The sequence below is a fragment of the Apostichopus japonicus genome, chromosome 10 (genome assembly GCF_037975245.1).
Source record: "Apostichopus japonicus isolate 1M-3 chromosome 10, ASM3797524v1, whole genome shotgun sequence".
NCBI classification, from domain to species: Eukaryota; Metazoa; Echinodermata; class Holothuroidea; order Aspidochirotida; family Stichopodidae; genus Apostichopus; species Apostichopus japonicus.
Window position 1 is genome coordinate 8,650,380 of NC_092570.1, and position 12,703 is coordinate 8,663,082.

Consider the following 12,703-nt stretch of genomic DNA (forward strand, 5'->3'; position numbering starts at 1 on the left):
CATGAAAGAATGAATCAGGATCGTTGTTCAGACGCCAGATACCGTACTGAAGATCCAGATGATAGCGATGTTCATTAACTCCGTAAGGAATCCAGTAAACTGTAAAATGGATAGAGCAGAAGAGTATAAGGAATGTTGTAACTTGACCATGCATGGATAATTGAGAAACTAGGAGTTCGTAGTAACTGTTGGGACTCTAACCCCGCCCCCTCCCCATCACTCTCACACATACGTCAACAAAGAGAGTATTTGACATTTACAGTTACAGTTACCCTCACACCATGCCAATATAAGAAAGATAGAGAGTATACTACCTTCTCGTCCTTCCGAACTTGACAAATGTCCGAATATTTTTATTAATGGAAACAATTATAAATATTAGGTTGATAATTAATAGAGCTCCATTTTATTAAATATTGTTTAATAATCAGGGACACATTGCCAATATAGTATATTGGTGTTATAAATTTGAAAGTAAAAATGGCGAATATTGGTCATTATAACTGTCACAGTCTGTTATTGGTAAATTTCCAGTTACTATGAATTTACGTAGAAGTATAACCTGAGAAAATCTACAAAAAATATGATAAAAACAGCTACAATAACAAGAGCCCAAGGGCACTGTGGTTCCTTGCTTGGGGTATATGACAATACACATAATATTATCAAGCAAGATTGGGCTCAAATAGTCCAAGTAATTGTAGTCCTACATGTACGCATAAAGTAACCAACACTATAGCCAACACTTTTGTGATCACAAAATGTGACCGGATTTTTGATCAAAAGGCACTTTTGAGATCTAAATATGGCGTCGAAAATGTAAGGAGTATAAGGTCACCTACAGGCGGGTCAACAGATATGATAACATTGGTGACCACAGATGACATGACCTTTAAGTTTGAAAATGTTCTACCACCCCATTCACAACTTGTCCCAAATTATCAAACGTGTCACACCTTGGTATTGGGATTTAATTGCATTAAATGTCTAAAAATTAACTTTGAACTTGTATACATAACTTCACACACAAAGGTCACCCGTAGGTCAACCAATTGACATTTTTGATTGGTGAGACCTAAACGGAGCATCAAAACTGTAAAAATTCAAACATGTTTTCTTTGCCCATTTTCTCCCCCCAAAATACTAGTTTTTTAACATTAGCTGACCTTTGGTGACCTTGGATCACATGACCGCTAAGTTTGAAAATATTCCCCTATACCATTCGCAACTTGTCCAAAAAAGTAAACCTTGTCACACCTTGGCACTGGGAGTTATTGCATTAAATGTCTGAAAATTAACTTTGACCTCTTATAACTTCACACACAAAGCTCATCCAGTGGTCAACCTATTGACATTTATGATCAGAAGGTACCTTTAACATCTGAAAATAGCATCGAAACTGTAAAAATCCCCAAAACACGAAAAGGTCACCAGAGGTCAAATTGAGGTCAAGGGTCACCCAGATGTGGGTGGACAATTGGATTACATAGAAGCAACTCCCAACCCTAACTGACAATTCATTCTCAAGTTATCGCAAAAATACTAGTTTTTTATCATTAATTGACCTTTGGTGACCTTGGATCACATGACCGTTAAGTTTGAAAATATTACCCTCTGCCATTTGCAACTACTCCAAAAATATCAACCGTGTCACACCTTGGAACTGGGAGTTATTGCATTAAATGTCTGAAAATTAACTTTGACCTCGTATAACTTCGCACACAAAGGTCACACGGGAGTCAACCCATTGACATTTATGATCAGAAGGTACCTTTAACATCTGAAAATAGCATCGAAACTGTTAAAATCCACAAAACACAAAAAGGTCACCAGAGGTCACCAGAGGTCAAATTGAGGTCAAGGGTCACCCAGATGCGGGTCGACAATTGGATTACATTGAAGCAACTCCCAACCCTAACGGACATTTCGTTCTCAAGTTATCGCAAAAATACTAGTTTTTTATCATTAATTGACCTTTGTTGACCTTCGATCACATTACCGTTATGTTTGGAAACGATGCCTTTCCCCACTCACAACTACTCCCAAAATATCAACCATGTCGGACCCTGTCAATGGGAGTTATTGCTGTTTTTAATATATTGGTTTTTGGCATCTTACTGACCTTTGGTGACCTTTGCGGGCACCAAAAACAATAGGGATCTTCCTCTTACTATGGGCTATCCACCCAACAAGTTTCATCATGATACATCATTTCCTTATTGAGATATCGTGTACACAAGCCAAGCGTCACATACACACACACACACATACACACGCCAAGTTGAACGCATAGGTTCCTTGCTTTGCAAAAAGCAAGGAACCAAAAATTATGGTACACGTTCAAATAATCTTGCTCAACGAAAAGAAACTTTAAAAATGTAATTCCGTATCCTAGAAATCAGCCAGCTGCTTTACTATATATAGACCCCTCCCTGTAATTGATCTTGGAATGCTTTGGAGGCAGTATACTATAAATTGTGTTTCATTTTGATGACCCAAGAACTGGATATAATTATATATATATATACAAATTCAGGACTGACCTTTTCTCAAACAAAACTATAGGTCCTAGCCCGCCCCCTTCACCCCCTCCCCCTATTAGTAACGAGCATCTCAAATTTAGTGTATCCAGATTGTTCATGATTAACAACTACAGATGTGGTTCTCCATCAGTGTTCTATGCTGTGCCATAATACACGGGAAACTGTATCATCGTTTAGCGATTAAAAACTTCAAGTTCCATCAATGTGACTTTCAATTTACCCATGTGTGTCCTTGTATCTTTCAGCTAGTTCTTATTCACCAATAGCGCATTTGTCGTATCCATTTAAGCTGTTACCTCAGGTCCGCCTCTTGAGATCGTTCCGTCGTGTGTACCAGAATGCGATACGCACTGACATTGCGTCATTCGTAGTCATTTGTTAAACAGGTTTCGGTCGTTATTCTCCATAGCTAATGTTGTAGGTATATATTATTATGTGCTCAGCAGAAAGTCTCCGAAAATTTAGTCGGACTCATAGCGAATACTAAGCGAACACTAACAATATCACTAAAGGAAGATAAGATTGAAGACTTACTCTCCAGTAATACACAAAAACGTCATAAAAATATTTGTGTCGATCTGCTGATGGTTTTATTTTTTTTCACTGATTACTTTATAGGCTGTGGGCAATGCAGGCAACTTTTGGACCTTTATGCTTCATCTGAACAAAATCAAGTAAATATTATCTATAAGCTGGCCATGAGCGTAATCATTTCATTATTACGGTCAACAACTTACGCCTAGAAAAACAATTCAGTCCTATAATCGGTGACGGACAGCTCCACTTGATACAAATGTTCAGGGTAGACCTGAACGGATAACCGTGTAGGATCAATATCAAGTTTCCCTCAATCTTTTAATGCAACACATTTACCTAAGTATATATATAACAATTTGAATAATATGTAAGGTGGTGAAGCGCCCAGAGGTTTTAATTGGTGATTAATATGAAAATGACGTCATGACCACACACACATTAACAGTGTACAGTAAAATCCTATGATGTTGCACTATATTTTTTTAACTAATCAAAGTACTACGTAACTGACAAGAACTCATCAAAACAGTATCGAAGTGAAGCATCAATTGAAATAAATAAAATTCAAAGAACCTTCAGTGACATGTAAAATAGTTCAAAGAAATAGAAGGTTCAAACATCCATCCTGATACCCTCTAATTTACAACTAGATTGATCAATTATCACAATCATTAACCTTAATAACGAACAACTTTACCATTATTAAATAAACCTACTTAACAACACTCTTGATAATATACACTTGAAGTATACAGCAATCAATCACTTTCTATCCATGTGAGATCATCGACTTTGAAGTACCGATGATCTACCAGACTGGACTGCGGAACTCTTTAACCTTTAAGTTTTGCCAACCCCCCCCCCCACCCCTTACTCCATTCCAATTCTTTCTGGTAAAAACTACTAGAATATAAATGAGAGCTTTATACTGTACCATTGACATTCCTTGCTTTCAGGTTTGCCAGAGATGAAGATGTAATAGATAATGGCCGCAAACAGTTATGTAAACTGCAGAAAAAACGGATTCATTGTAATAATTATTGTGACGTCATATAAAATTCAAGCACTGTCCATCCAGTGTAGCTACTTATGTCATTAATTATCGACTATCAGGTGCCGCTCATACAAGATACGTAAATGGTGGGAAGGATAAAGGTTAGCAATATTACAATCTAAAATACTATAAAGCTGAAGGTATGATAACCGTTATTAAAGGGCAATACATTACCTTTTACATTATATTTTGGTCAGAATAAAGCACTTGTATACCTGACCAAAATGGCGGTTTGTCTGCTAGTATGGACAAGGCCATCAAAGTTATGTAATGACTTATATACTGAATGTTAATATTTAACAACTGGAAATGATGCGTACGTAATCTACATTCACCAGAACTTTACAACACTACGATATGATACGAGAATCAAATATATTATGTCGTCCGTCTAGGTGAGGGGTGGCTATTCCCTTTGAGAAATTTGGATGGATGACGGTTCTATAGTATGTAACATGTAGAAAAAAAATGTTGATTTTTTTTATCTTTACTGTTAAGGTTGAACCGCGCACACACGTTATATATTTATATACTGTACACCAGAGTGCTTTTTAATATTCCGTCTGGCATTGTTTTATTCTGGGGACTAACCCCCCCCCCACTCCACTCCCACCCACACACACCTTGTACTGTCCTCCAGTTATAAATTTGCCAATTCCCACTAGCGTCAACTTTCAATACTTTTGCGGGGAAATTCAAAAGTTGACGTAAACACCACTCACCCCACAGCAAACTAATTGTGTATTATCCTCACGCTAATAACATTTCAATCACCTCACCACTATAACTATTTATAAAAGAAAGAAGTTGTTCCCCTCTTTCTCTCAAGTGATTACCAACTTTTCCGTTACTGCGAACTTGCAAAAAATCCTCTTTGAAGTTTGAAGCTTCTAATTCAATCAAACCTGTACATTGATGTCTTACTGCTGTAAGGAAAGGTCTATTGAATTTGCAATGAGAATTCAACACGAAATAACAGGGATCTGAGTGTAACAGTTGGTTCTGCGAACATATACACAATATGTTGTATTACCCTGCCATTGAAAATGAGTTACCGATGGACGGACGGGGTAAAATATTCACTTTAGCTGAAACTAGTACTTCAAATTAGTAGCTTCTATTCCGACTAAACTGTCACACCTTACCAAACAGTATCTAGAAGTATCCATAGCAACCTCCAGGTACTTGTTTGTTTGTATATTCCAGGTGTTATTTAAAGGACATACTTATTGCTAACTGAATACAACTCCTTTCATTGCATTGTTTAAGTATTTGATTGACAGGTGTTGAACAAAAAAAAATGTTTAACTATTGAAAATATCTGTAGAGGGAAAAGATTGCTGTACATCTTTAGCAAGAAAATGATGAAAGAAGTTCCATAAACTTCTAGCATTGAAAAATGTGTGTGAACTGTCTAGCTGTGTAGAAAAGCGTAGAACCAGTTAACTGTACATATATATGATGAATATACACACTGCAGGGTATAGACAATTAATGTTATCTGTTATAATTTGCGGGGTGGTGCAGTGGGGGGGGGGAGGGGTTGGGAGAGTTCAAGCGGAGGATTGGCCTGATGATCCATGGATTAAACAAATATAGAAGAAATGGAACAGTGTGTGTCTGCCAGGAGGTGGATGGATTGTGGTGGGTGCGGAGGTGGGGGGGGGGGGTTAAAGCTGAGGACAATTGGACTGGTGAATAAGTACTCATGGAAGAGGGGAGATGGTGTTATTTAGCAACCCAACAGCAGAAGGGTCATTTGCATTTCAAGAGGTGGTGATTAAGAAATTTACAGGTGTGTGATGATGCGCTGAGCGTGTATCTGAAATAGCATATAGGACATATTTAACAAGATCAGGGAAATGACATTTAAAGCAGCATTTTGCGTCCTTTTCTATGATTTTTCTCAATCTCACTGACTCCACTATGCCATAACGACATACACAACTAGCTTATCTATTTAAATCTTACCTCAAATGGTGGCATAAAAGTCGAAAAATTTGCAACTTTCAACTTTGTTTTTCTCCAAGATATTTCCGTAAGAACCCAATAAACCTCGCCCATAATATGAATATTTAAACACTACGAACGTCATTGACCAATAGGCCTATGTAATACAACACTATGCTTATTTGTGTACAGTCTATATGGCAGTTGTACCAGGGAGTTCCATACATCTCCCTGGTTGTACCAACGCAAAGTCTTGAATCTATTTTTAGCAACCGTTCATAACTAAACCTGCATCTCTGATTGCTTGAATTCAAACTAGTGGGTTTTGGGGGAACTGTATGGATTAATTTTAACTGTGGAATTTGTCGTGGACACTCTTCTTGTTTTCTTCAAATATCCTTAATTACTCGCCAATTAAAGTTGTTGGCAGGGAAAAACTTGGCTAATATCTTAGTATGCTGTTTTGTGATTGATATATGTAAAAAACTCGATGGACATGTCAAAAAAGTAGAAAACGGCGACCAAACGCAAAATGCTGCTTTAAGGGGTGCGGGAGGGGCATATGAGAAAGGGTATATAATTTTGTAGTCTATATTGGTTCAGGGCATGATTTGCAGGTAGTAGGAACAGCAGTGCAAAGGTGGGCTTGGAGGTGGGGCAGATATATAGTTGTTGTGGCATTGGAAGGGAAATTCACATGGGAATAATTTTAATGATTAGCAAATGGCATTAGAAAGGACTAGGGGTGTGGAATCGGAGCCTGGGTGGAGGTTATGTATATATTCCATTTTGATACATTTGTTCAAGACATACAAATTGTTAGTAGATTTCATTCTCTTAAAACAAAACTTATTTGTTCAACTTCTTAACTAATTACAGTAAATTTCACTGTTGATGTTGTCAAGTTTGTTAAGCTAATAACTTAGCTACATAAAACCAAATGAAAAAGAACAAGTTACTCACATTTTGAAGGTAATTTTTTCTTGGGGGGGAGAGGGGGGTCTATTTCTCTCTTGTTTTTGTGATGTTTGTTAATTTTATTTTACATTTTGTTTTATTTAAATTTACTAGTTAGTAACACTTTACTTATTAATTTTCTTGTTATAAATTTATTTACTAAATGTTTCTATATAAGAATTTGGACCATTTTATATTTTTCAGTAAAGTTGTTTTCTTTAATTTGTTATTCTTGATTATCATGTTACTATACTTTAATAGGAGAATAATTAAAAACAAAAACCATTTTCAGTTCTGTTTTTCTGTTTTCGTTTCTCTCTTAGATTCCTTATTTAATTTTATTAATAAATATTATAAACCAGTTAAACTAATATTTGTTCCTCTTACGCTAGAAATATTTGTTATCATTCTTTCTGCAATACAAGTCAATCTTTTATTTGTATTTTGGTATATATGTTTATCTGTCTCATTTTGTATCTAGTTTACTCTCCCATTAATCATATTCCTCACCTAATGACCGTTCTTTCATTGTTAGTTTATTTCTCTATTCAATTTCTTCTTCATTTATTTGTTTTCCTTCTACAATTATCTAAACCTATCTATAAACCTTCAGTAATTATTAAATATTAACTATATTAATAATTCCTTTCTTGTTAATATCATTAATATTAGTTAGTTATTGTATTAATTAGTATTATTATTTACATATCTATTAATTATACTTACTACAGTTGCTTGAATCTTTGAGAGTGTTGTACATAGTGTAATATTCCATTAACTTCATGTTTATTCATTTCTCTCCCTTTCTCTGTGTATATGGACATCCTCTCTATTGATGTTAGGATTGGTAAAGAGAGACCAGAGTAGAGAGTAATACCATCTGCTTCAACCTTGTTAAAGGAACCGAGTAGACTCACACTGAATACAGGAATCTGAAGGAAAGTAAATAATAAATATATAATTAATAATTATATCATAATATCATAAATATCTTGGAGTATTTTACAATAATGCTTATGAGTGGGGCCAGTTTAATAATCAAATTGGTGTAAAGAGGGGGAAAGTGGAAGTGTTTTTAGTGGTTATAGTGCGCAGTAACAATAATATATTACTTTACTGTAAAAAGACACAGCTTTGTGAGATTATTGAACTAAAGGGGAACATGAAGGTGTGCGGTACAGTAGGTTCAGGGAAAAGGCACAGGAGGGGGGGGGGGCATTGCAAATTATGTTAGTTGTATGGCTTGATTTACGGTTCAGTTGTAACTAATTCTAGTATAGGATGATAAAAACTCTAGTAGAATAATACATAGAAGGGTTAACCCTGACTAGAAATGGGAATCTGAAGGAAAATAAATAATAAATAGAATTAATAGAATAATAAACTATAAAATATAAATAAAGACATGTTTCGTCTTAATGAGGGTAGGTGGGGTCATTTGTTTAGAAGATTAGCAGATGGGGGGTATTAGTGAAGGGGGTGTGGAATTTTGTATTATGGGTTGCAATATTTCTTTCTGATTTTATGGGGTCAGTGTGGAGTTAATCTACTAGGCCCATACAGAGTTAAATACATTGGGAGTAGAGGGAGGGGGGATGGTGTAGAAGTTGAGGTTTTTTGAGGGTTAGTGGGAACCAGAGTAAAATACAGTCATATTTATACATTTATGAATTTTATTTTTTTATTTGTTGCGTTGCATTTCATTCGTTTTGTATCAGGTTATTAAGTAATTAAAACATAATATGTTAATGTTGTTTAAGAACAGAAGGCTCTGTAGTTTCCTTGTTCTTTAGGCTGTGTGATATAACTTATTTGGAGCCTCAAGAAGTAAGGAAGGGTCAAGTGAGGGCCTAATGAATATTCAAGTAGGTAATAAACAGTTTTGTTATTAAGGTTATTAAGTTTATTAATCCCTCTGCTTCAGAATGTTCTGTAGTTGGTTGTTATGTTCGGGGCTTTTTCTTTAGGTTTACTTTATTAAATAAACTTCATATATGATAATTATTTAACAAACCTGGATTATATTAATATTTCACAATTATTTAACTTTCATTCTTTAAAGTGTTCACTTATTAATTGATTATTAGTTGGGGGTTAGTTTGGGGAGGGGGCAAAATAGTTCTAGACATTTTAGTCAAAGTTGTAAATGGACAAAGTATCTTTAACTCCTTGATGCTACATGTTATGTGAGTCTTACTTTGAAAAGGCTATAAATTGTCCAAGTCTGTTGTAAGGTTGCTCATTTTTTATTAACTACTATGAGTGAGGGGAGGGGTGGGGGCCGGGGAGTGAAATGAAAATGTTAAGAATTCATCACTGACTGATTAAAAGAGAAACCCAGTATTATTTTAGAAAATAAACAACAAAGAGATTATGCAGGCAACTAATTGCAGTTTGCAGGGGGGGGGGGGGGTCCATAGGTATCAGTTGACTTCTGCTAGGTGATGCTAGGGTTTAGTGCTAAAAGTTGGCATTACATACTTGAGTTCTGGTTTAAGTTAAATTAAAATTATTAAGTGTCTGTTAAATAAGGTATTAGTATTCAACAATAAGATAGGGATTTCTAAGCTTTTAATTAAGGTCACTTCTAGAATAGCAATGTTTTTTTTTTATTTGAGCATACAGATCAAGATTTTATATTTCAATTTCTTTTCTGTTTAGGTCTCATAATAAGCCAATAAAACTTGACATTCGCAAACTATGCAATGTTGCAGCAGTTATATATCAATAAAACTTAGAACAACCAACCTTTGTTATGTGAACATCCGTTTGTTTACAAGCATTTTGTGTTGCTGTAAGATTGATACTTGCAAATATTACCACTTCTCTTCCACATAGTAAATGCTAAAATATTAAATCATAGATTTTGTTGATATCCTACAAATTAAAATGATATTGATATTTGTTTTAAAGTGATATGTTTTTCGATATCAAAATTATTGTCAATAGTTGTAATGATTGTTTTTATTGTTTGTTTGATTGTTTCAGCCAAGGATATCGGCATTGCTATGTTTTTATTGATACATTGGTGATTTCAGGGAGAAGCTGGACGTACAGTACTATCCATGTGCTTGCTGCTCTGAATAAAATGTGTGACCCCCCTTCCCCCCAAAAAAATGTGTTAATCATATTCTGATTAGTTTTGTCATTTCTGTGATTGATATTATGTTTCCCTTACTCATCATCCCTTATACATGCAGCATAGTTTGTTTTTGTAGAATAATTTAATTTGTATATTTGTGTCAACCAAAGAAATAGTTTTTTTTACTTTGTTTTGTCATTTCTCTGGTTAGTGTGATGTTTCCTTATCCATCTGATAATGAGCCTATAGTGCAATGCTTTACTATCTTCTATACTGGATGCACTTATATAAATCTCTTCAATCTCTAAATATCTTCATTACCAACAGTGAAATGAAAATTCAACATAAAATCCTCCAAATTGACCCAAGTCGATATTTGCACTAGAGAATATTGAATTATATTGTTAATATTGTATAGGGTAAACATCAATTAATATTGTATAGGTTAATTAATATTGTATAGGGTAAAACATAATTTCCTTTTTCGCATAGTCATCCATTCGACACTTTGTTTGTCCAGACAGTTCTTAATGATATACAGTACTATTATTCTCTAGTCGGGTTACATCATGATCTTTATTAATTTATACTTTCAAAGAGAGTTTGCGCATGTAATTCAAAGAACTAACCGGAAGAAAATAAGTGATGTTCTATATTTTGATAGCGTAAATTCAAGGTCTGCCAATGATTAGTTGGAACCATCAGTAAGGTTCATAATCTCACAGTACTGGGGTGGGTGGATTGAAGACGTCAAATGTTCTGCAATGTGAATCGACCATGAACATCTTCAAAGGATGGTAGTATTCAGTGGACTGGGATTGGTGGTTACTTACTGGTCAGTCACATGACACTCTTGTCGCTGTGTTTCATTTAGTACATGCTTATGTAACAGCTACAACTATATTAAAAACAAAGTTGTGATCGAAATCTCAGAGTAACGGTTAATATTATCTAGGTGCAAAAATAATGCATTAAAAATAAATTGTATTTTATTCTTGTAACAGCTTAGTGCATATTTGCTGCTAAAATCAAGAGCAGATTGAACTTAAAGACAAGAGCCCAAGGGCACTGTGGTTCCTTGCTTGGGGTATATGACAATACACATAATATTATCAAGCAAGATTGGGCTGAAACAGTCCAAGTAATTGTGGTCCTACATGTTCCCATAACGTAACCAACACTATAGCCAACACTTTTGTGATCACAAAATGTGATCGGATTTTTGATCAAAAGGCACTTTTGAGATCTAAATATGGCGTCGAAAATGTAAGAAATATAAGAGACCTACAAGAGTGTCAACAGATATGATAACAATGGTGACCTCAGATGACATGACCTTTAAGTTTCAAAATGTTCCACCACCCCATTCACAACTTGTCCCAAAATATCAACCATGTCACACCTTGGCATTGAGATTTAACTGCATTAAATGTCAAAAAATTAACTTTGAACTTGTATGTAACTTCACACACAAAGGTCACCTGGAGGTCAACCAATTGACATTTTTGATCGGTGAGACCTAAATAGAGCATAACTGTAACAATTCAAACATTTTTTCTTTGCCCATTTTCTCCCCCCATAATACTACTTTTTTAACATTAGCTGACCTTTGGTGACCTTGGATCACATGACCGTTAAGTTTGAAAATATTCCCCTATACCATTTGCAACTTGTCCAAAAAAATCAACCTTGTCACACCTTGGCACTGGGAGTTATTGCATTAAATGTGTGAAAATTAACTTTGACCTCAAATAACTTCGCACACGAAGGTCAAATGGGGGTCAACCCATTGACATTTATGATCAGAAGGTACTTTTGACATCTGAAAATAGCATCGAAACTGTAAAAATCCACAAAACACGAAAAGGTCACCAGAGGTCAAATTGAGGTCAAGGGTCACCCAGATGCGGGTCGACAATTGGATTACATTGAAGCAACTCCCAACCCTAACGGACAATTTGTTCTCAAGTTGTCGCAAAAATACTAGTTTTTTATCATTAATTGACCTTTGGTGACCTTGTATCACATGACCGTTAAGTTTGAAAATATTTCCCTATACCATTTGCAACTACTCCAAAAATATCAACCTTGTCACACCTTGGAACTGGGAGTTATTGCATTAAATGTCCGAAAATTAACTTTGACCTCTTATAACTTCGCACACGAAGGTCACACAGGGGTCAACTTATTGACATTTATGATCAGAAGGTACCTTTAACATCTGAAAATAGCATAAAAACTGTAAAAAATCCACAAAACACGAAAAGGTCACCAGAGGTCAAATTGAGGTCAAGGGTCACCCAGATGCGGGTCGACAATTGAATTTCATTGAAGCAACTCCCAACTCTAACGGACAATTTGTTCTCAAGTTATCGCAAAAATACTAGTTTTTTATCATTAATTGACCTTTGGTGACCTCGGATCACATGACCGTTAAGTTTGAAAATTTTCCCCTATACCATTTGCAACTTGTCCAAAAATATCAACCATGTCACACCCTGGAACTGGGAGTTGTTGCATTAAATGTCTGAAAATTAACTTTGACCTCATATAACTTAACATACAAAGGTCACCTTGGGT

General features: G+C 35.3%; 1 protein-coding gene across 1 annotated transcript in view; it reads right to left on the reverse strand.

Annotated features, from left to right (window-relative positions):
- The window catches only part of LOC139975405 (uncharacterized), a 77,305-nt gene that overhangs the window by 62,509 nt on the left and 2,093 nt on the right, over nt 1–12,703 (reverse strand). The window contains exons 2-4 of the mRNA XM_071983385.1: nt 7,768–7,973; nt 4,015–4,088; nt 2–99 (exon numbers count right to left, since the gene is read on the reverse strand). Of these exons, the coding sequence (XP_071839486.1) occupies nt 2–99; nt 4,015–4,088; nt 7,768–7,973 (378 nt within the window). The remainder of the gene's footprint in view (nt 1; nt 100–4,014; nt 4,089–7,767; nt 7,974–12,703) is intronic.